Source organism: Bactrocera oleae, chromosome 3 (genome assembly GCF_042242935.1).
Source record: "Bactrocera oleae isolate idBacOlea1 chromosome 3, idBacOlea1, whole genome shotgun sequence".
Taxonomy (NCBI): domain Eukaryota; kingdom Metazoa; phylum Arthropoda; class Insecta; order Diptera; family Tephritidae; genus Bactrocera; species Bactrocera oleae.
Window position 1 is genome coordinate 17408469 of NC_091537.1, and position 26964 is coordinate 17435432.

General features: G+C 31.5%; 1 protein-coding gene across 2 annotated transcripts; it reads left to right on the plus strand.

The window, feature by feature from the left end:
* Traf4 (TNF receptor associated factor 4) lies at nt 1–25051 on the plus strand. Of its 2 annotated transcripts, none has more exons than XM_014247665.3 (3): nt 1–764; nt 21640–21744; nt 22785–25051. In XM_014247665.3, the coding sequence occupies exons 1-3, from the start codon at nt 438–440 to the stop codon at nt 23874–23876; spliced, it is 1524 nt and encodes a 507-aa protein (XP_014103140.2). In that variant the 5' UTR covers nt 1–437; the 3' UTR covers nt 23877–25051. The 2 variants fall into 2 exon arrangements, with proteins under 2 accessions (XP_014103140.2, XP_036222742.2); XM_036366849.2 differs by lacking the exon at nt 1–764 and adding an exon at nt 20441–21445.
* The last annotated feature ends 1913 nt before the right edge of the window (nt 25052–26964 follow it).

The following is a 26964-nucleotide window of genomic DNA, read 5'->3' on the forward strand; positions in this document are numbered from 1 at the left end:
GACTTGGTTCGTATTTGGGTGCAACATTTCACTTCATTACGTTTTTAACCAACGACGCGTACGGTTGATTCGCAAAAGTAGCGCCGGCATACGAAAATGTTAAGTAGTGATTTCGTGCCAACATGAAATTGACTTAACATAAGTGCGTGTGGATAAGTGAAGTGAGAATATTTGGCAGTAAAACATAAATATAATACAATAAAGTGAGAAATAAATGACCAAATAGAAATACTGAAGTCGAAATTTAAGCTTGTGAGTGAAAGACCGACAAAAAATAAAGAAATTCTTCTAAAACATATCAAAATTTTATAACAAAGAACTTGTGAACAGTCTAAACTTTGTGTAATATTCAAGCAACAAGCGCATAAGGCACCTTTAAAACAAAGTGTGACTAAAAATTGTTTGAAAAACTTCTAAAAATCGTTTGCAACTCAAAAATGGTACGCAGCCTGGCACAGTGGACGAAAACCCTCAGTTTTCCTTCACGCCTCTCACCCAACCGCAATTCGAAAGATTGTACCAACTTGAATACCACTAGTCCTGCACCGCCACCCACACCGCCAAGGAATAAAACTACAAACACCACCAACAACAACAACAACAATAATTGTTCAACATCACGTTCCTCAACGTCCACAGTGTCATCTTCACACTCGAATTCAACGACACCCTCACCTACCACCATGGGCAACAACAGCGCTAATAACAATTACAATGGCAATAACAACAAACATAATTTGCCCATCACGGAATTAGAGCAAATTGTGAGTATTAAAAGAATTGCAGCACTTAGACTAAGACTAGAAAAAGTTACAACAACAACAATGGCAGTTTAATACATTTTCACGCTAGGCAGCGCAGAAAAGTGCCAGCAAGCATGTTGTTGTTGATTGACAGTAGCATGTTATCTAGCGGGTCAAGAATTCAATAGTCGAATTCTCATGCATTCCCTGAACTGGGTTCAGCTGGGAATGCTGCGGCTGCCAAGAATGCATTCAATTATTATTAGGTTTTGTTTTTGTTTGAGGCAGGAATGCAGCGCACTTCCAGCTCAAGCTCAAGCTCAACCGTTGCCAATTAGTTCCGCCAGCTTTTCGATGTGATTTTGCTGTAAATCGGCGCTGGTGTTGAGCTTGTCTGTTCGGTAACTGCTTCTGCCTATCTAACCATCTCACTGTGCTGAGATTGTGCATGAGTTGTCAGAAAAAGCGTTCGCATATTTATGAAATGATGTGTGACTTTATTATAAAAACAAAAAAATAAATACAGAAAAAATAATAATTTCACCGCATTCGTGAGCGTTGACTCACAAGCCTTCTATGGACTTCAATAGTTATGTGCCAAAGAGACCACGTTGTTTGCAGCAACTAGTTGTGGGCAGTCACATTAATGGAATTCGAAAGGTTTTTGGTAGGAGAAATTGATATGAATGAAGTTGTGAAGAAATCGAAATTAAGGAATCAAATATTTTGAAGCGATATTTTAAAAACAGATTTTAATGAGAAACACTTAAAGCAAAAAAATATATTTCGAACAAATTTTTAAGCCAATTTAAGAATTATTACAAACTAAATTTAAAAAAATTATGAATATTAAAAACAATTACTTTTTATATCAAAAGATATCAATATTAATACGTGAATTTACATAAAACAAAACTTAGTTGAGTAAAATTAAAAAACTATAATTTTTTGCACGCGGTTGAAAAAATTGTTGTGACAAAATTAAATTTTTTAAATTTACTTGAAATATTTTTTGTATAATCATACAAGAAAATTAATAAAAATAATATATAATAAACAAATATTTTAAATTGAAAAAATAAAATAAATAAATTTTAATAATAAAAATAAATGAAGAAATAAAAGCAAAAATTGATAATTGTCTAAAAAAGTCGATTAAAATAATTGAAAAAACAATTATGACAAAAAAACATGATGATTAACAACTAATAAATAATAAATTTAATAAAAAAATAATAATTTAAGAAATAATCCAAAAAATGCATATTTGATTAAAAAAAAATTATAAAATATAATTGAAAACAAATCATGAAAAAATATTTTTTTTTAGTTTTTTTTCAATATTTTTTGCATAATTGTAATATAATGTGATATAAATATCATATTATAAGACTAAATATAATAATATATAAAAAAAATTATTAAGAAAACATTAAATAAAAGCCCAAAAAATTTTTTTTTTAAATATATAAAATATATTTTAAAATTATATTAATATAACTTAATTAAATTTAATAATATATGTTTGACTAAATTATGAATTTAAACCAAATTTAATAAATAAAATTAAAAGTAAAAAATCTAAAAACTCTAAACAAATAACGCAAAAATAATTAAATAAAATTTAAACCATATAAAATAAATTTTAATTAATATTTAATGATCTAGTTAGAAAAAAAAATTATTTTTGAATAAAAAATCATATTATGTCACTAAAAGTAATAATTAATATAAAAAAATCAAAGTAATTAAAGTAATAACAATGTAATAACATTTACTAAAAATTCAATAACTCTAAAAACTTTCAGAAAAAAATTACGGAAAAATAATATATAAAATAAATTTTAAAGTATAATACTTGTATATAAAATATTATTATATTTTTTTTAATAACTTAACTTTTAATTTAATTATTATTATAATTTTTTTTTAATAACTTAACTTTTAAATTATATTTAAATTTGCTTACACAACAATAAACTGAAAAAATAAAAAGTAAATTTATAAAACTTGCAACAAAATTGCGCAAAATTAATTATAAATCGAATCAACTAATCGTCAAAACAAACGCGAAATAAATAAATCAAAATCTCGAAAAATTAATCAGACACCCGAAACTAACGCAAAGAAATGCAAATAAAATAATAACAACAATAATTTATGCACAAAACCGGATGTGGTTTGTTTTTAAGCCTGGTAAATTTATTTTAAATATATAATACAAATTTATATGTATGTAAGTAGTAAATATATATGAGTATTGTGCCATTTCACTTTATGCGGAATTCAACGCCGCCAACACAAACAACAACAAATGCAAAACAGCTGTTGATACGAGTATCCAACCAAAATGTGTATCAAATTACTCAGCTCCTATGCAAATTGAGGCCAGCTGTCAATTAGCGATAAAATATATTCACTTACGTAGTTATCTATATTTATACATATGTACATATGTATGTGATTTTATGTGTATAATTTATGTGTTTGCATGCTAGCATTTGAGACTGGATTTTGCTGGGCAAAAGCATAATAAACGCCATTGATAAGCGAAGGTAAATAACAACGGTACTTCTTATGGCCTAAATAAGCAATTCTAATGGGTGGAGGGAAACTATTTTTCTACGCATAAAAGCAAAGAAATGTGCAGTAGGCTTCTACAGAAGTAAGTCACGATTAGCAGGATTTGAAGTTGGGGGAGATAGTTAAGGCGAATGACCTAGAAATATAACGGTGAAAAAAACTGTATTTTTGGGAGTGGCTGGTGAGTAGTGAGAGAAAGCCTAAAATGTTATTTGGAGTGAAAGAAATGTTTGAAATTAAACAAAAAAAATATTTTGAAAATGACTTATGGGAGAGTTTATGCAATATTGTGATGAATAGTGTTATAGCATGAAATTCAAGCAGCATACTCACGTGATTTTCGTTTGCTTGCAATTGTTAAGCGATTTATGCTAATTTTTCTTTTGATTAGATGTTTTTTTGTTTTAAGTTTACTTCTTATAAAAAAGGATATTGCAATTATATAGGGTAAAAATAGAGAAATTTCGATAACTATAATATTATTTTGGAACATACAAAATATAGGTATATATATATATAATATAACTGTTATCAATCAAAATCAATATATATACATACCTTAAATAATAAATAAAATATGCCAGCTATTTCAGAAAAAACTCTACACTACTTACATATATGTATATAAATACTATATATACTTAATACTTATATATTTACTTAACATACATATATTTACATACATACATCCAAACACACCCCTTCATTGCACAAATTTCATAAATTTTCCAACGTCAAACGCAATCGATAGCTATTTGTACAAGTTTTATCGCCTACGGCATTTTTGTGCATCAACCCAGAGTCAATAAAGTTTACAGGCAAATGTAGATATATACATACATATGTGTTTTTTTTATACATATATACATTAAAAAGTCTTGTGTTTACATTGTATGGCTGTTAATACCTTGCTACTGTGCACATTCAAAGCCTTAAAAATCAATTCCATAAATACTATAAAGCGTCAAGTATTTAGTTGCACATAAGTAAATACCCGCATATATGTACATTCAATCATACATATTTACAGATGAGTAAAATTTAACATGTGTGTCACAAACAAATAGTTTAAAGCAAGAAAAACTAAGTTTTTATTATTATTTTCACTTTAACGCTCAGCAGTTTGTGTTAGCGTTGTGTTATAAATGAAATTGTTAGTGTAAAAGCAGCACCAACAACTAAACAAATGCATTTTATTTAAACAAGCAACTGCATTTCAGTCAAAGATATCGGAAATTCCACATTTATTGCCTTCTTTAATTTAATGCAAAACAAACAAAACCAAAAATTTGTTTAAACAAAGTGGCAACATTTTTGTCTGCGCTCCAATATTAGTTACTATGTGTGTGTTTTTTTGTGGATTTTCAATTTTTGTATGTAAATGTAAAGGAATGTATATGAACTGCAAAGAACGCGTTTAATATGAAGCACTGAAATTTGTTTAAATATTTGATTAGTTGGCGCTTTGATGGCGGCGCGATAAAGAAATTTTAGGGAAAATAATTAATTTCTTTTAATATTTATTTTACTTGTAATTAATTAAAAAAATTATATACATATAATCTAATTTTAATTAAAAAAATTTAATAAGATTAAAATTTGTTTCTTTTGAATTTTTAAAAATTAAATATGATTAAAATGTATTTTTTTTTAATAATAATAAAATTTTAAATAAAAAGTTTAATGTTATTAAAATAATAAAATTGAATTAATAATTAATATAATTAAAATTTGTCTTTTTTTTAACTTTTTTTTTTTATTTAATTAAATGTAAATTTTTTCGTTCATTTTTTAAAAATTAGTTAATACAGGTAGTCATAAAATATTTTAACCTACAACTTAACAACATTTTTTTAAGTAAAAAAAATTAGGGGTAATTAAAAAATTAATTGTAATAAAAAATATATGTAACTTAATTTTTTTAACTTAATATATAATTTTTTTTATTAACAAACCTTAATTTTTTTAAGTTTAATTTTTGTAATATTATATTTTTTTTAATCTATAATTTTTTTCAATTGCATTTACCTAAATTTGAATTTTTTTATTTATTTTTTATGAGTTAGTAGGTTAGAGTTGGTGATAAAATAGATTGATCGGCAACTTAACTAATTTTTTATTTTTGAAAATTTGAGAATCAAACTTGATTTGCGTAAAACATATGAACATATAGTACTCGTAGGTATATACTATATATATGTACATATCATATGTATTTCGTAGCTCTTCTTTCTACAAAAAAATTGTTATGTAATGCGTTCACCGTGGCCATTAAATATAAATATAAATTGCATTTAGTTTTATATATTTGTTTTATATTTTTTTTCCCTGAGCAACACCTCTCACACTTCGTTGACCTTTGCTTGCTTACAAATTAATAGCCGAAACAATTTAAATAATGCACAATATTATATAAAATTACACTTAAACGATTTCGCCTTGAAGTAACTTCATAAACAAGCAAATTAATATACTTCGGAGGCATAAATACATACATAAATATCTTATATAAGACATTATACAAATGAATGTACTAAGCTTTTATGCAAAAAAATTTTAAGATTGTATGTATGTTAATTTTAATAATTCACTCGTGGTGACAAATGGCAAAGTGTAATGTGCAGGGAAATGACAAGTGATTATGTACCATTTGTACATACTTGTAGTATGATACATATACATATGTGATACACAATGTCAAACGTTAGATTTTATTTGTTCTTTTTTCAAGTACAAAAATTTGGCTAAAATAGAATAGTGCAAATTGAAATGTTTTAAGAGGTGCAATTAAAAGGCGCATGCGTATGGAAATTTTTTTTTAAATAATTGAAACAAAATTTTCTATGAATAAACAAATGTACCCTAAATTAGTAAGAAGAAACTAGTAAAAAAAATATACTTTAAAAATAAAAATAAATGAAATATATACAAATTCATTAATTAATTTAAAAAAATTCTAAAATTTATAAAAAAAATAGTATATTAATTCCTTATAAAAATAAAATGTATTTTATTCACTTGATAAAAAAATAAAAATAAATTAGAAAAAAATTAAAAAAAAAATACATTGTAGTTAATTCACGCGGAGTAACCGTCTTCTTTTTTTAAACTGTCTGAAAAAGTTTTTGTTAGAACTACCCTCAAACTACAACAAACCAGCATTATTTTTGAAATCTCACACACATTTTCATATAAAAAAACATTAATACCGTTAACCTGCCACTATTCACACACTTGTGCCACGTTTTTCACACCATCTTGGCGACACATGTTTCAATCTTCATACTACTGCCTGCTCATATCTCATCTGTGATGTGAAGATCATACTTAACAGACCCTTTTATTGCGACTTTAGCGGCCTCTCGGTTGCTGTTGCTCAGCATGACAAGCATATTGAACCGATTTATGAGAAGTGCAATGGCAGTGCGGGAGCAGAAGCATATGCGGAGCACATATCATACATATGTATAAGATATTTACGTAAGTATGTACATATATACTTAAATAGGTATATGTTTGTCAACAGCGCGGAGGAGTAAACAAAAATCTGGTGCTGCAGGATGTCATCGCTCGGCTGTTGCAGCAGACAAGTGCTGCGTGGTGTGAATAACATGTGCATTTACACAAGCGGTATTGTCATTGATATTGAATATTTTTGGATATTTATAAATTTTGAAAATTTTTTGTTGTGTCTGCAAAGATTTGATTGTACATGTGTGCAGCTATGCGTGTAATCTTTCAAGTTTCCGGTGCAGAGCAGTGAGAAAAGAATCATTGACATGTGTTGTTGCACACACACAGTCATCTTCACACAACTTTCTTTGAATTCTATTGGTTTTTAAGAGCATTGCTTTATTACCCGCAGCTCCTTTTTTCTTCCAACACTGCAAAGACACAACTCACAAGCCGAGGAATGCATAAATCCAAGTAGTATGTGTTTGTGCGTGTGTGTGAGCGGAAGTTATGCTGTTTACAGTTAGTTGGCATTTATTTTCTTCATTTAATGACTCTGTGAGTTTACTTTACCGCTCGCTTGTTGTTATTGTCATCTTCATTGGCGGCAGTGCTTGATTTGTACTTGACATCAATAATAATGAATTGCTTGAAGTCATTCGCATAAAACTACTCAGTGTAGTGCATAGACAATTCACCTTAGGTTTGCAATCTTAAGGCATCAATTAAGCGCGAGAATGCATATTTGGTTTACAGAAAAGTATTAGCGCCCAAAAAAACTAGTGTCAAGTGCCCAACCCACGAGACATTCTAAAATACTTAATCAAGGTGTCGATTTCGCAAGAATACATAGCGATGCTGTCGGCGTCACATAAATTAGCATTCAAATGCACAGACAATGCATGCGAGAAATCGTGCATTCTAGGAAAAATTTGTGCAAGTGACAGAAAGGCTATGCTTTGAGATGACAGTTATTGAATTTTAAAGTTTTCTAGAACGGGGTAATGAATTTTATAACTCAAAAAATTTGAGCTAAAAATTAGATTTTCAATTTTTATTTCCGATTTTGTGAATTAAATTTAAAAATTAATTTCTTATTCTAAATATTAAAAATTAGAAATTGAAAATTTAAGTTTTAACTGCAAAATTAGAATAAAATATTAATAAACTAGAAATCGTTTGAATGTGTTAATTTGCTAACTACTGTTGTAGAGTATTGAAGATGATGCGAACTCTAGTTCAAAATGGTAGAACACGAAGTATGCAAGCGCGAATAATGCAAATTCAGCAAATTCATGAAATTTTTGAGACATCGATCTAAAATTTTGAGCACAACAATTTCTTCCCAAGGTGCTGCTAATATCCTACCACTATAGCGTATAGCTGCCACACAAGCTAAACGATCAAAATCAAGTGCTTGTAAGGAAAACTTTTATTTGACAAGATATTTTTACGAAATTTAGCATAGAATATTTTCTAAGTTTTTGTATGACATTTTTTTTTGTACGTAAACCCTTTATAACTCTCTCTCTCTCTCTACTCTAATTTCCACTTATCTCCAACACAAAATATTACTACAATTAAACTTCATTTTGTCTCTGGTAAAAATTTCCCACAGACCCTCTATGCGCAGATAAGTGTAGGTCGTTCGCACACACGATGCACCGCAAATGCCAAAGTTTATAGACACTCTGGAATGTTAGCATACTGGCCTGCAGCCAGCAGCCACAAACCATCAGGCACCAGCAACAGCAACAGCAACAACAACAACACTACCAAAAGCACTAACAACACCAGCACAACGAATTGTTGAACGCCAAACGCTAAAATGCTAAACTACAAACGTCAGTTAGCAGCCACAGTTATATGCGGCAACAACTCCAACTATGAATATACTGCTTGTGGCGTCAGTTAGTTAGTGGCGACTCACTAGTGCATACATACATACATATATATACCAACATAAATGCATATATGCAAGCACATGAATTATGTAATGTTGCACGTTGCACTGCGCCAACCTGCTGACTACCAATTGATATTGTTGTTATTGTTGATGTTTTATCGTTTCAAGCCAGCGCGCTTGGGAAACAAGTTTGCCCCGCATGGCAAATTCTTAAGCGGCGGCTGTTGCAAGCCAACAAAAGTCAAACAACATTCAAATGCCGAATGCCGACAATAGGTGCGAGTAACACAATAACAAGAGCAACAACAATAATGCGTTTACAAAGAGAAAAGCTGTTCAACAGCAATATACCATGAACAGCTGTAGGCAACAAAAACCAAAATAAATAAATATAATGGAAAACTGTGCGAAAAACTACAACACACAGAGATTCATTACAAATGGCTGTTTGTTGTTGGTAGTCGTACATCCTTGCAAAGGCAAACAAGTTCCACTTTTTCTTTTGCCTCCGCTGCTTGTGTGCAACTTTGATTTGCGCATTCCAATGTGCGTTTTCTTTTCAATTATTTACAAACTGGAAGTTGGTATTGAAAACTAAAATTTTAATGAAAATATAATTCTCAAGAGATCTATGAATATCTGCTTGACAATTACTATTTAGATATACCTATAGGGAATATTATTTTTAAGTGTCTAAAAGTAGTGAATATTCACATTTTTTCTATAGAAATCAGAAAATTTATAATCATAATCCTATAGACTGGTCCTATCTTTGCTCAGATCCTTCTAAGAGGCCTTTAAATTCTGATTTTTACAGTTTAAGCCTTGCTATGCTTTAAAATTTAATCTCGTCTGTGATATACCTGATGAACATCATTCCCTGAACCGATTATTATTAAGTTTTAGAAACATCTAATTTCCAAGAAAATCTTAAGAGACGGGTTTTGAGGTTATGATTTGAAAATTAGATATTGTCAAGCATTATGGTCTCTATTGAACTATAACATATCAGTAACAAATGCAACAATCAAACATCAAATTTCTGTGTCCACAATTTTCCTCTATCATGCCTGTTTCGCGCACATATAACGGTTCTTATTGAGGAAAATCTTTAATATCTCATCATCTTACAGATTAAAAGCAGTAATTATGACATAAAACCAATACAATTTTCGAAAAATCGTAATATTAATATTACGGTTATTCAGATTAAATAACGGCTTTTTATTGGGTAAAATCTTCTTATGTTTCAAAAAGCGCTAACCAATCAAAGCCATTGATATTTGAAATAAAAGTTAGTTAAACCCCTACTTCTCACAGCTTTATAAGCTTCTTTTCACCAAAAGCTTAGTTATAAATTTCGAAAAATATGCAAAAAATAAAAATATGCAGAAACAAGTGCTTATCTTTTCATTATATGGAAAATAACGAAACATTTTTGGAAAACATTTGTATTATCTGTAACCAAAATTTCTTCCTAACAATTTTGAATATTATTAAATTGTTAATTTTAAAGAAAAATAGAAATAAATAATTTAAAAAAATGGTTTAAGCAAAATAATAAAAACGTGGAGCTTTAAATTATCGTAATAAAAAGGATTGTGTTATTTTCAAAATTTAAAAACAACTTTTTTTAAAACAGTTTAAAATAAGAATATAGAAAATAATCAAAAGGTCAACTATTATCCATCAAACAAACACAATAAAAATAAATAAATTAATAAAACATAATGAAAGAAGTAAAATAAAAGATTTGCATATGTGCATACCAGATATACATACATACATTGTATAGTCTAGAATCTAAACGGTAAACGGTATGTGTAAACCCAACCAAAATGCTAATATCACAGACATCATATTTACAATACAGCACCGCATAGCACGCTGCAGACTGACAGACCAACAGTCAATTCAAAAAGAAAAGCAAAAAACTGCAGATACCTAGTAAATAGATTTACCATTACTGGGAAAAAAACAAAAACTGATGTTTGGATGAGAAAAATGCAGACTTGGAAGCTACCCTAGCAAACCAATCAACCAAAACCAACAAAAAAAAGGTAAAAATATTTATAAAAGAGTAGCTGCGGTGTCCACGCACGAGGCACTAGGCCATTAACTTCAGCTGATTATATGCTGCTGCCAACGCTGCTGCTGCTACTGCAGTGAATGAACTGTAAAAGAATGCATTTTGTATGCATAGCTTGTATGCGTATTGTTGTTGTTATAACAACAAAGTATGAGGGAAAAAGCAAAAGAAAACCAGCAACTATGTGTACTTATATATTTAAGTATACACAGTTACATATGTGTGTGTGTGTATTTGGAAAATAACTGCAAAAGGGCAGCTGCAACCAACGCACCTTCGAAGAATTTTCAATTACATTGTTTGCAGCTTGCTATGTTACATGCTTTATTTCCTATACATGGATTTTGTAGTCATCATTTTTTTTCTTTATTAATTTTTTGTATCTATATACATATATACATATGTATATACTGTATCTGTAGTTACATGTAGTTGCATTGCCTGTCGATCGCCTCGTACTTAGTAGACGAAAGTGTTGTTGGCGAAACGCATCGAACAATGTTTTAGAACACGCACTCTTGTCATTTCCGTTTCACAATTACATAAGTATGTGCAACTACAACAAACCAACCGTTGCACTTCCTCGATTCAACTGTCTAACCTGCATTCAATGCTCAATTATATTTTATTATTTTCGTTGCCACATGCACCCGGTTACCTGAGGTTAAGGCATTCCGAGCGCCCACTTGCCATGTTACTCGTGTCATTTGCCTTTTTCTTTTCTCTCAAAGCCACTAATTTATTAACTTTTGTCTAGGTGCCTTTATGTGGTAGTTAGTCGTGTCTACTTTGCTAAGTATTATTGGTCAATTTGTCTGCCTACTTTGGTGTGTAATATCTGAGACAAGTTCTAATACATCAACGTACATATACTGGGGTCGCTGCAATGAGTTGAAAACTAATGCTGGCGCCACTAATGACCTGCTCGTATATAAAAATTATTTTTTAGTATACAGAAAATTGAGAAATTACTTTATGCATAAATGTCATCGGTTTCCTCGAAAGAAATTAGAAAAATTTGAGGTAGGCAATCCCTTATCCACTTAGTATAAACAAATACTAGGCGTCTTCGATTCGCCACTCTGCTCTCTGCTCGCTGTTCCCTTGTCAAAAATTAACATGTGAAAGCAAACAAAGCAGTTAACCAATAAAATTATACATAATCGTAAACGTTAAAACGTACCATAATCTTTATTTTCCTGATCTGTATCTTTATAACTAAAAAATTATACAACAAATTTACGCCTCAAAATTAATAAAAAATTTATTCTGACTATTAAACACCTGACCCAGTAAATTTATTAGTACATACAAAATATTTGTAAATTAAAACCAAAACATCCACCCAAAACGAACAGCTGATCGCCAAGAAAAAAAATAGTGTGAATGCAACAAATATACGTGTATTATACATACCATATGTACAAAAGCTAATGAAGCAGAAAAATATTCACACAAGCAAAAACGAAATCAGAGATATACAACAAAATCCCATTAAAGACAACATATCAAAAATTAAAAACAAAAAAATATTATATAAGCAGCAAAATGAGAAGAGCAGTAAAACAAAAACACACAGAAGTGAATTAAAATTTAGCAGAAGTATCATGTAAAGCAAAATATAAATAGCGGCATAAACAAGTTTCGAGCAAATGCAGAGCAAACAAAAAAATTCGGAAAACAGCCAAAAACCAAATTTCATCAATGCAGTTGTGGGCAGTAAAGTAAAGCAAAAGCAGAAACTGGTACAAACGATGCAAAGGCAACGCAAAGCAGCAACAAAATTGTAGCAGTTGAGACATTCAACCACTAGTTGGTAGCAGAAGCAGCTGATTCGCAACTGCACAATGTGCAGCGCCAAAGAGCAGGTAAGCAGCAACCAGCTGAAATAAGCAGGAGAATATGCGCGATTGCGATTTGTTGAAGTCGAAATTAAATTGAAGCAAGCGCCAGCTATAGCTACTTGTGTGTACTTCAATAAAAAGAAAATAACATTAAATGAAGCTAAAATCCGAAAACAAATGAGCATACACAATATGCAATCAAAAAGCGCTGAGTGAGCCAGCAGTTTAATGTGCTCAGTAGCAGTGGCAGAGTTCGCCGACAGCGAAAAAGCTGTAATGACAAGTGCGCCACTGTTTACAAAGTTTTTATTACTATGTTTTTTCTATTTTTATTATTATTGCAAAATCCGTGTGCTAGTAAATACCTTTTTCGATTGATATCGATTGCGAATAGCAGCATTTGCACATTTTATACTACGATAGATTTTTTATTTATTTTAAAACTAGCCAATCTACCACTGCACACATTTTTCTCACACCCCAGCTGCTACAACAACATGCATTTACGCCAGTGCCTCACCTTTGTTACAATGTTACAATGTAGATTTATTTGTTTTCAATCTCGGCTTTTCATTTTCATAGTTAAATGTAGTGCTGTAGCACGTCGAAACATGTTTACTGCATGCTGTGAGAGCATTGAGCGAATAATAAACAGCAATGTATTGTTGCGAAAAAACTACTTCTCAGTTATAGAGACAGTGAATGCAGCAGCTGCTGCTGTGACTGTGCTCACCTGCCTATTAACAATAACAACAGCAGAAGTATGGAAGTGTAATGCAAGTAAATGAAATTGTCAAACAGGTTAAATGTAAACTGCCGACTGCACAATAACAGAACAGTGGCAGAATTCATAATAACAGTATCAGAAAATGTTAATGAGAACATTTAACTTGTAATGGACAGCTGCATGTCGTCGTCGTACTTCCTTTTTCTTGTCGTTTGTGGTGCTCAATCGCAATTATGCTGACGGTGCAGAATTGAACGTATGAGAAAAATCTAAAAACAGGTAGTGCGCTGTAGTGATCTGGTGTTTTTTCTTCTTTAATGTAGCGGTAAAATATTGTGTACTGATTGGAAGCAAAAAAGTTTTGCTAAATGAGAGTTTCACCATCTATTGAAATATGTGAATTTGTAGTTTTGGGTTAGAATTGCTTTTAGCAAATACATAGAATTTTATAGATATTTCAATATACTTACATATGTAAAATATTATCTATATAATCTCAAAAAATAAATAGTTATGTATATAAATTAATAAAACATATTTTAAAAAGGTTAAAGTATAGTTATACTAAATAGACATTTATTATTAAATATTTGGAATTTTTCATGCACAAATATTGTGTAAACATTATTTTTGCTGTTTTTTTATTTTTCTTGTTATATGTAATTCTGCAGTTTTTTTCTGGCGCCTCGTCTTAACCGCATATAAAGTTTTTAGCTTTTGGTCTCCCAAGGCTAACTACCAGCTACGCAAAAACAATTGCTTACTGACATACTTTCAGCTTGTAAAGCATAATTGCACTGGTAGAAAAAGCGTTAAAAATACATGCCACAATGTGGCAGGTTAGTGTTGGCAATAAGCACTAAAAAACACAAAATGTGCAAACAAAGTTTTGAAAAACTTAACAAAAACTAACGATTTCAATGACGTTTTTTTAATAAAAAATTGCATATATCAAAAATGAAAAATAAAATCATAAAGGCCAACAATTAGCTTAAAGTGCGAATTTGTTTAAAGTCCATGAAGCTTTCAAGTCATATGTTCAAAGTAACATTTTTTTATAGAAAAAAATGCGTAAACATAAAAATAATTTTCTTTATGCATAAGGTTTGACTGAGCAAGGTGCACGTATAATATATAATATAAATATTATCGATTTTTCAAACATAAAGAGTAACCAATCGAACAAACAACTGGCATAAATCAAATATACCAAATTATTTGACAACAGAAAGAGAAGTAATGAATCGAAAACGGTTAATTTTTAAATGTATAAAAGTTATCACAGAAGTAAATGTCTGAAAACTAACAAACAAATTTAACAGGCTTAATAAATATTGGCGTTGTCTATCATAAATGAATATAATTTTGGGTTAGAAAGCGCATAACTCGGTTTAAAGTCGTAAACTAAACAGTTCTGAATTTCTATTCGCCAGCTAATCTTTTTTAAAACCATTACTAACTAGTTGGCATCTGTCACTTCCGCCGGAAACCGTAATCTACTAAATTAGCACAATTTAAAGTTATTAGAATTTCAATACCAAATCAAAATACATACATACATATGAATATTAGTATGAAGCTGCAAGGCATTTGCCACAACAATTTACCTGTTTATTTGTCTAACGCCCGCTTAACTTAAACAACGCCACACTGGCGATACGAGTAGTTGAAGCAAAACATTTTAACGAGATTTCATGGAAATTCGAGTGTGGGAAGCTTTTCGACAAAGCAAACAAAATAAGTTACAATTCAGCAACAACAACAACGAAACTTTTTTTTTTTTAAAGCTTAGTTAAATTAAATTACCACTAAGCGATCAACGCTGTGCGCCAAGTTAGAACGCCTGCGGTGGCAATTAACAAGGCTTTAACAAAAAAAACTTAAGAAATTGTGAGACAAAACAAAAACAGCGATAAGTGAAAAATGGGAATTATGCTAAAAGGAAATGTATACACGTATGCATGTAAGTTTTTTTTATACTAAAAATAAAAGCTACCCAAAGATTAGCTCGCTTCATAGCTCATGCCATCACTAGCTGTAAACTAGTACATAGAAATCAACTTGTGGCACTTGTTAACTAGCGAACAAATTTGAGCAAAGAAATATGCGCCAATGCCTCAATAAGTGTGCTCAATAATTTTCAGTCATGGTTTGAATTTGTTAAATCAACAATACCGCCCAGCCCAAAGAGTGAATGACACATAACGCACGCGCTATTAACTACACCGGTGGCTGTGTATAATATTAGTGGTGTTTCTGCTCGTTGTGCTGCCACACCAACAGAAACCCGCCTTATATACGCCCCTCGAGTGAAAAAAGTTTAATATATGATTTTTGGTGTATTTTTCTAGTAAATAACAGAAGAGGAGCTGGAAGTAGATGGCAAAAAGAAATGCGAATCATTTTAGAGAGGATGCAAGTATGATCAGGCAAAAAAAATTTAGAAACTTAAATTTTGTGTGAGAAATGCGTAATCTTTGAGTGTGTTGAACCAAAATTAGCACAATTCATATATCTTGTCATAAGCAAGGCAAAATATATTGAAGGAAGGAATCTTTTCAATATCAACAAAAAGCTAGCTTATGTGGACCCAGAAAGACAAGGATGCACTTAATATTCAATATGGCTTTTAAACTCAAGGAACATGTGTGTTTACACATAATTATGGTATATTTGAATTTTTTATATATTTTTGTTTGCATCAGTTGAACAAACTATGATTTTTAAGACTTTCACAGCTTCGGCTTCCGAAGTTTTCCAACGAATATTCCTACAATAATTATTCTTAATAATAATACTAATTCCAAGTGGCTCATAAAATTGAAAAATTAATTATATAATCAATCCCCATAAAAATACTTGACCCAATTTGACAAACTATAACGCATATGGTTCACCACCAATCTACTATCAAGATCACAAAAATCTTTAATTATTAATAACAAGCTGGTACTTAAATAATCTAATACAATAATATATAGAAACGGGTTAGGAAAATAAACAAATAAAATTATCAAAAAAAAAAACAAAAAAAAACGTTAACTTCGGTTGCACGGCAGCTATAATACCCTTCACAAATACAAAAGATTTCTTACAATAACTTTGATCGTTCAATTTGTATGGCAGCTATATGCTACAGTGGTCCGATATCGGCGATTTTGATAAGCCACCAGTTTTTCGAGAAAAAAAAGACGTGTACAAAGTTTCAGATAAATATCTCTAAAACTGAGGGACACTATTTAGACAGACAGACAGACAGACGAACATGGCTAAATGAACTAATGAACTCAGCTCGTCACGTTGATCATTTATACAATACATATACTGGGGTCTCTGGCGTTTCTTTTTGTGTGTTACAAACATCGCGGTAAACCTAATATACCCTCTATTCAGGGTATAAATATCAAATATAATAGTGAAGTTTCTAAATTAGTTTCAAAAATAATATTTATGAAATTTTATGTAATCTCAAGCGAAAATAACAGCATGTCACCCTAAAAAATACCTCATAAAATTTCACTACTAACTTCCAATTAAGCCCTTTTCTATTTAAAATTACTCCTGTTGGCTTGCCTCCTACCTTGTTTTTGTTTTTATTAAGCATTTTATTGCCACTCCGGACTCAAGTGCACATTTTTCACATTAATTGATGGCAAGCGCATTTATGGCTTCAAATGACAACAACGAATATGATTACATACTCACATATGCTTCTAAAAACAAGAAAGCGCTTAACCCATTAAAGTTGAAAAAAGTATAAAAAAAAAATAATTTCATTGGAAATTTTAAGTTTCCAGCACACAAAGCTAGCGCTTGAAACATATTTAGCTAAGAATGCTAAAAATTACCCACTCAAAGAATTGAGACAATAACTGAAGAGGCAGCGCGTCAAGTCAATCAGCTTTGCATGGGTCTCCGGGGCATAATTTGAGACGCTGCTGATATATGCGACTAATCAAACGCGACCACAAAAACGCATTCTCAAGAGCATAAAAGGCATTGATCTTGTAATCGTTGTTGTTGTTGTTGCTTTTGTAGCTGAAAGCAATAAAATCGAGTGGCTGTCATGCTATTAAAAGGGTGCAACATTTTAAGTGCCACTTCGTGAAGCGATCGAGAGCAAATTTAGTAGGTGAAGCCGTAGGAGATATGATATGTAAGAAATATACTTTTGATACACTTATAAGCGAATTATGTGGTTGTGGCAACACGAGCACATTTCAACTAAATTTAGGCGCATATGCCTATAACACATGTTTGTTGCTGTATGGCAACCTCTGTCATTTGTGCTTTGATTTCAAATATATTTGCTTATTTATTCTGACATTCTGAATTTATTTCGTTTTTTTTTTTAAATCTAAAGTCAATGGAGCTTCATTGTTTCGATTTCCGCTGTGAGTTATGTACCCCCCTCAAAAAAATACAATATAATAAACTTTGATCAAACAAATTAACATAAATTGAAATTCCTGCAAGCGCACTATTTATGTATGTGTGTATTTATTTGTCTGATCGTGTGCTTTTGAAGATAACACTAATAAAGTATGCAAACAAATTTGTCGCTTGTATAAATAATTGATGGGCTTTTTGTTAGCTTGACATGTGGTTGCTTTCCCCTCGATTTATTTTTTCGTCTAAAAATGTTTTTTCTAAAATTTTCAACGGAAGTGCAGAAAAAGAGTACAACAAAGTCAAGCACACGTGTTGAAGATACATTATCCGGTGGCTTTGATTTATGTTTTTGTAAATTAAAAGTCAAATAAAATATTTGTTTGGTTAGAAATGTCAATATGTGGAAAATGCAGCTGCCCTGCGTCAAGCAATATGAGTTGAAAGTATTATTAGGATATTATGAAATGCCACAGCAACCTTATTTGTTGCTATAGTAAGTATTTTATATTACAAAAATAACATAGGCATCGAAAAATACATTTTTTTTTACGAAAATCTCGAAAAATCTGAGAATTATACTATTCAAAACAATGATACGCCACATTCCATTATGGTGTGAAACTTGGCTAAATGTGTTAGGCTGCAAGTGAGCAACTGTAAAGGTTATTATATTTCCCTACCTCTCCTCCTTTCCTTGGCGACAGGAAGTGCATTTCTCTACCAAGTGAAAATATAAAACAACCATTGACATTAATCCCGCCAATGCAACAAGTTTGCAACAACAATAAAAATGTTGCAGCGTTGCAAATGGGTGATATTACAAAAAAAAAACCAATTACTTATACAACTTCTTACTTTATTTGCGCGCTTCTCATCATTAATTTCACTTATACTCTCTTTCCTGGCAAATGTGTTAATTAAAGACGCAATACAAGATTTTAGAGCAAGCCAGAATACTTCGAGGAAATAAGTTTGTTTGAATTATTTTTTTATAAGCATATGAATATTTGTTTCTACGTTTGTCATGTGGCGGCACAATTTATCAAAACACTGCTTTGTGTCCGCCTGCTTGGCAATGCCACTACTAGCTTTAGCTACTGTTTTTTGTCAGCAGTAACTACTTTGAGCTCCTCCTCTAAGCTAAAGCTGAGCGGCGACCAAAGATAAGGTCAATTAAAAAAGGCAACCGGAAATGTTTGTCACTCGCTGGCGACAAAGACGACAAGCGCTCACGACAAATGCGTGTGACAACAAAAGCAACAACAATCATTGCAGATGTGCTGTGAAAGGGCAAATTAATTATTGCTGCTAGTTGACCCTTTTAACATGTAAGAGTTAAGATTGCGCTTTCTTAGTATTTGTTGTTATAGTTGTAGGGATTTAAAAATATTACATTAAATTTTGCAATTATTGGTCGAGAAAATATACAACTAACACTTAGAAACTTCAAAAAGATTTTAATCACTTTAATTTATAGCAGAAAAGTCATATCTTCAATTATGCACTTAAATTGAATATTAACGATTTCATCCTACCCCACAATTTTTTATCATATTTACATATGTATATATTTTTATTTTCTCTCCTATCAATTCGTGCCGACAGCATAAAAATTGCAACGCATTTCTTATTATCAGCGAAAAAAAGTCACAAATGCATCGCATTCAGCGAACACCCGCATTTTTTGCGCATTTACTCCTTTAACAGCTGGCCGACCAACCGGACCGGCTGCCCGACCATGCTTTATGATAGCGAATTCTCTTGATTCGCGTGCTCATTACGGCCCTTTTGTAGTTTTTGCGCATTTATTTGAGTTTTTTTCTCTTAGTTTTTGCTTTGTTTCCAATTTAAACTTCATATCTTTCATTTCATATAATCAACCGGATGTGGTGGTTGCACTGACTTACATTGTGCACCACAACTCCCCATTTGCATTGCCCTGCAGCATACAACAATATTACATAGTGCTGTATGAGCACCAACCGGTATCTCATATACATATGTACGAGTATATATGTAAGTGTACAGTGCACTCTTCCCCTTGCGAAATGGCACTTACACAAAAGCATGAGCTTGCAATTTACTTTGATTATATTTCATTTGTTATTTTTGTATGTTTTCTTTTTTTTACTTTTTGTTGTTGCATTATGCATATTACTCATTGTGGCTAGCTGCTTGCACATTCATTAATAAATTTAACTGAAATGTTACAGCAACTTACAATTATGTTGACCATCTCTGTTATTATACAACAGCGGCCCTCTCTGTAGCTGATTAGTGGCTGTTGTTGTGAGTGGCTTGTTTACCAATTGCCGGCATTTCATTTACAACGGCAAGTATGCAATTTACATACAGGAATATGTAATGAATTATACAGAAATGTAAAGACATAAGGAGAGTCCTATACAGGTCGAAAGGTTAAAGAAAATGGAAATAAAATTTGAAATAATTAAGTATAAATGAATGGTAGTAAAATAAAATAAACAAAGAAAGAAATTAAAATAAATTAAAAAAGGAAAAAAGTTACAAAAAAAATTAAATCAAAATAAACAATAAAATAAAGAAAAATATAACAAACTTTTATGAAATAAATGATATACAAAAATAGTTTTTAAAATGTACTATCAACTTTTATTTTAAATAAAATAAAATGCAACAGAGGGGAATTTAAAAAGATTAAATACAAACGTTGCCTTTAACAACATTCTATGTTAGAGTTAGCGAAAATATCCCGTCAAATAAAAAAGTTTTCCTTACAAAAGCTTGGCTGTGATCGTTCTGTTTGTATGGCAGCTATATGCTCGTCACGCTGATCATTTATATACAAAAATATTCTATCTTCAGACGTTTTCTTTTGGATGTTGGAAAAACTTCGTGGCAAACTAAAAAAATCTTGCTGAAGGTATACCATAAATGTATGTATATATACATACATATATATCAACGACTTCATTTTTAGTACTGTTTTCACACATTTGAACAATGTTTTGATAAAAATTAAAGAAGTAATCCTAAGTCAAAGTATATTGAGGAAACATGCTGAGAAAATCAACAAAAAATTTCAAATCTCAAAACAAATTTCAGAAAATCCTTGAAAATAATTTTCACACCAAATCAACTATTAAGAAAATATATTTGAATAGATTTCCAACATAACGAAAAGTAGCAATTTGGCAGCGCCTTAAAACTGTGTGAAGAAGACAAATAAAATATATGATTTCAACGCCTATTTAAAAAGATAGGAGGAGTTTATCAAACGTTTATTTATTTTTACTTTTTCTTAAATAGCTATCTTTTTCCATCAATTTAGATATCAGAACGAATAGAATTGTTGTTGTGTGTATTGAAAAGTGAATTTTCCAATATTCATTTGAACAGCCAAGCCGATAAGAAGGTTCGGTGCCTGCCTGCTGCGGACAGTCAGACCTTTCCGAAATTATCAGCATTTGTCATCAATAGAACAAACAAATATGTGTGTTTGACTGTCCAACAGGTCGCCAGCCTAACTACATATGTAGAACGAATGTCAGTTAGTGACGCGCCTAAATCAACAGCGCCGAGTATAAATGTCAAAGCATAAAGTAAATTTATGACAGTCTTTAAACGCAACTGCAAAGTGTAGTAATAAAGCATACTATAAATAATACTCAAAATAATATATAGATGAAGTGTTTTAGAAATATTTTCGGCAAAAAAGGCGAATACCAGGTTGGAGTAATGTGAACATATACAAAAAAAAAATATCTTTAAAAATATGTATTACTTAAAAATAAAATAATTAAAAATATTTTTTTTTTAAGTAGGTAAAAGAGAAATATATATTTTTTAAAAGTAAAATTAATAGTCTTACACATTTTTATCACATCCAACTAATTCTCACATTTATTTTTTTCTTCATACAGATTTACCCCGGACCCGACCCCAAACAAGCCATCATGGGCTCACTCGTCTTCTGTATACATCACAAGCAGGGCTGTAAATGGTCGGATGAGCTTAGAAAACTAAAGGTGTGTATAAAGACAAGTCTACCAACTTACTTATAAAATATGCTATGTAAGCACACACGCACGCAATTATGTATAGCATACTAAAATTCATTTCTCAGTATACAAAAAATTAAAAATTAATTATTTCCAAGTCACCTCAACTAACAAGTTCATAACTACGGCCAAAATAGACAAACACACACAGCTAAAGCAGCTATAATTTCATTCATTAAGCCAACACTTTTTATAAACGTATTTTGAACGCATCTTACATACATACATACAAACATACTACCTGTAGAACAATAAAGAAAGAATTTTGTTACTCTTTCGTTGTTGTTGTTGTTAATATACCTCTAATGCGCTCATAAAAAACTAGTAGTCACTTTTATGTTTCTAATTTTCATGTTCATTCATAAAAAGCAGTAACTGGAATTCTAGTGAATTAATAAATACTGGATAGTGAAAGAAACGAAGGTCAGTTGGGGTGATGTGGTGAAAAAGGAAAAGTTAGACATATATACTTGTATATACACATATATGTATATAGGGATAATTTTAGTTAAATTATGTTTTAAAAAATATTTTAGATGGATTTTGGGATTAAAACTTTTTTTTTGTTTTTTAATTCGGTATGTGGGATTAAATCTTTTTTTTTTTAATCCAGTATGCGGAATCCCAAATACGGGTTAAAAAATAAACAAACATTTTTTAACTCAAATGTTAATTCAATTATTTTTTTAATACATTATTTGCAACTTTGAACTCAAGTCATAATAGCTTAAGTAAAACAACAAAATTTCTAACCTAAAAAAATAAAATTTAAAAATTTGTTTTATAAATTAATTATTTTCATTATTGTTTTTATAAATACAGCGCACAAAATAAAATTTACATCAAGAACAACACATTTTCTAACCTAAAAAATACTAAATATAATTTAGTATTAAGTAAAATTTCATCACTTCACATAATTTTTTAACTTCCTTTATGATATACCTATATACTCTCACTACAATCCCACAACACTAAACTCACTTTATACGCTCTCAATCTTCCAGGGTCACCTGAACGTCTGCAAACACGATGCCACACAGTGTCCAAACAAGTGCGGCGCACAAATACCGCGCATCATGATGACCGATCATCTACAGTTCACCTGCAACATGCGACGCACCAAATGTGAATTCTGTCAGAGCGAATTTTCTGGCGCCGGGCTTGAGGAACACGCGGGCACCTGCGGCCAGGAGCCCATCTACTGCGAGGCCAAGTGCGGACAGCGTGTACTACGCGGACGCATGACACTGCACAAGTCCAAGGATTGTACCAAACGTTTGCGTCGCTGTGTACATTGTACGCGTGAATTCTCATGCGACACACTGCCGCTGCATGCGGCACAATGCCCACGCGCCCCAATGACCTGTCCGCAACGCTGCGACACCGGTGCTATTGCACGCGGTGACATGGAGGCGCACCTGCGCGATGAATGTAAAGCACTAGCGATCGCTTGCAGTTTCAAGGAGGCCGGTTGTCGTTTCAAGGGACCACGGCATATGCTCGAAGCGCATTTGGAAGCAAATGCCGCGGCACATTTGTCATTGATGGTGGCGCTATCATCGCGTCAAGGTCAGCAAATACAAATGCTAAAAACTGCCGTCTCGAAGTTGTCCATTAATTATACCGGCACTTTATTGTGGAAGATCACCGATTGGTCGTCAAAAATGACGGAGGCGCGCAGTAAAGACGGGCTGGAATTGGTATCGCCACCATTCTACACATCACAATACGGTTACAAATTGCAGGCTTCAATGTTTCTCAATGGCAATGGGCCCGGTGAAAATACACATGTTTCCGTGTACATAAAAGTGCTGCCGGGCGAATATGATGCATTGCTGAAGTGGCCATTCTCGCACTCGATCACATTCACACTCTTCGAACAGGGCGCGCAAACAGGACAGGGCGGTGTAGCCGAGTCATTTGTGCCGGATCCCACATGGGAGAACTTCCAGCGGCCATCGAATGAACCAGATCAATTGGGTTTCGGATTTCCACGTTTCATTTCGCATGAAATGCTACACAGACGACCCTTCATCAAGGATGATACGGTATTTCTACGTGTTAAGGTGGACCCCAGTAAAATTGTGTCGGTCTAAAGTCCCTGAAACTGGCAGGTGTGGCTTTGTTGCAAACACTATCGCTTTTTTATGTGTGTTTTTAATTAAAATTCAAATGAATACTGTGTATTTAATATAGCAGGTAGTTATGTAAGTGAGTGTAAAAGACAAGCAATAATGCCGTCTCGAGTGGTAAACGCAAAATTATTCCAAAACACATGAAAACAAATTGACAGTCACTGCAGCTTCGCGTGCGTAGACCAAGTAGCTACACTACGTGCAAGCAAAAGCAACAACAATGACAAAATGCAAAAGCTATTTAATGAAAATAATAAAAGTGAAAGGAAAAATCCTACGGTGCGGTGAAGATTTTAATTTCTTAAAGTGGACAAGCACAAGTCAGTTTTTTTTTTAATAATTAAAAAAATATTTAAGTAATTTTAAAACATTGCGAAAAACGCGCAGTTTTCAAAAACAACGAAATCAGACCAAAGTTAATGCAAACGAAAAAAGGAGCAAGAAAAAATTAATATTAATTAGCATTGTAAGCAATTTATAAACCATAATGTATACCTGTTTAGTATAAGCGAAATGCGACACATTAACACTCAGAAAAGTTCGTGTCTTAAGTCTTTTGTTATAAGAAAAATAATGTATTCGATTGGTGAAAATAATTGATTTTAAAGCAAACACTTTCAAAAGATCTTCATTTGTTTAAATACAAACATTTTTAGGTTAGCTTAATTTTGAGTTCATTATAATTTTTTTTTTTTTTGTTGGATTCTCAATTTTTATTTTTGTGGCGCAACTCCTAAGCGGAGCCACTTGTGTATATAAACGTTAGTAGAGAATTAACTACTCCGCGAAAGTCAATATTATGACCAGAAATACATTTTAGCACATAAATCATTCATGTTTTTAATAAAGTGTTGGATATGACAACAATAGCAAATGTATACATTTGCACAAACAGCATTAGTCATTCGTTTATAAGTACAGTTGTGTCTGAGTAGTTTGTAAGCATACATTTATACCTACACACATATATAAACACATATATACAAATACAATAAATGCTTATGTATTTCTTTCATTTCTACTATGTAATAATAATGTATAATGGAAAAACTTTTATAATTACTTTTGAAAATATCATAAAAAGCATTATTTAAAAATTAAACGCTCTGTAAGGCCAAAAACTTAAAGACAAATAATTGTTTGTTTCATTTTATTGGTGAAATTCGAATGATAAAAAGAAGGATAAAGTATACCAGTCACTGTCGAAAGTCTCGAGGAGGATGAGAAGGTTTCAAATAATAGATTTTCACATATATTTTTATTGTTATTGTTGTTGTTAACAACGCAAAAAATTAAGGATTAATCACGTGGTCGTCAAAATAGTAAAGAACTTAATAATTTTATTTAAAAAGCCTTCGAAACTGATAATTTCCAGCTTTGTTAGTATGTGAAAGAAAATTAAGGATTAATTACGGCAACGTCACATAACTGGCTGTCATCAGTTGTACTTAAGTATTCAAAATAATATATTAATAATTCTCGGAATGCAGAAATTATGAAGAAATGTATTAGAAATTGTATTAAAAAGCCTTTGAAATTGATAATTTAGCTTTATAACAAGCAAATCCTTTTTTACAAAAGTTACCGCAACAAAAATTTACGTAAAGTTACACTTTTACAGTCACTCAAAGAAATATTTTTAATACATGGTTTTTCATGTCAAAAGTTATTGCTTTCGAGTTTTACGACCCAGTCATAGCAGTTCAAAATAAACCATTTAAAAATCTGCATAGAAAACCCATCTAGACTAAGTAGATAATTTTCTAATAAATCTACCTGATTATGAACATTACATCTTTATAGAAAATTGTTTTCCGAATCGCCCTGTTCTAGAGTTTATATTTAAATACGTTTGTATATGTTTGTATGTTGTCTCGGATATGTATACAAATTATGAAAATTACTAAAAAAAACAGTCAACAAAATCTTTGGAAAACCTTTTTGTAGAAAGTTTTACACTATTTTTAAATTTCATTACGAAAGGAACAAAAATTTCTAAACCAGCTGAAAACCACAACGGTCAAATGTTCCAGTTGGAACAAATGGGAAAATAACGAAACTAATGAATGTAGAGAGGAAGCGAAATGAAAGGAAATGAAAAATATATTTAGACCAGAGAACTTAAAACAAAACTCTGTCACTTTTCTCTTCTAGAGGGAATATCAGAAATTTGTTAAATTTATGATTTTTAGCTTTTGCCATCGTCGCGAAAAGACGCTTGTAGGCAAACGCATGCTCGGGGAGATGTGTAAGGCGTTTGCTTTTATGAATGAAACGACTTAGCTTATTGCTTGTGCGCCAGCGTTCATGAATGAAAATGTTGTTGGTGTGCCATATTGATTTCTGGTGCTGATGCTATTTGAGACAATTGTTGTTTTTGTACAACAATGTTTGTATTTTGCCTATTGGCTGACGTACTTACATTTGTACGCTTAAATGTATGTAGATTTGTGTATGCATTACTTATTTTGGGCGGTCATATGCATATTTGTACATATAACTTACGTATAGAGCAGTGCGCTCACATGTATTTATTGATAATTGATAATATATTATTATATTATATAATATAACATATTGATGTACATACATAAATTATTAATTCTGTAAAAATTGAAATTAGACAAGTAAGGAAGGGCTAAGTTCGGATGTAACCGAACATTTTATACTCTCGCAAAGTCAAATAGTATACTCGTTTGAGATTTCTTTGTGGATTGGCTGATATTTTCGGTAGAAGGTCAACTATAGGCACTGGGGTCCACATATTTAGTACTTAGGGGCTTAAACAGTTTTGGTTCGATTTAGACAATTTTTGGCCACAAGGTGGCATACTTTAATCGCATTATTCACGCAAAGTTGTATCCCGATACAGTCATTGTTGCCTGATTTGCATAGTGGAAAGTGAAATAATCAGATGGAATTTAAAATGGTGTTATATGGAAAGTAGGCGTGGTTGTAGTCCGATTTCGCCCATTTTTGCACTGTGACATAGAAACATGAAAAGAACGTTATGCACCGAATTTGGTTGAAATCGGTTAAGCAGATCTCA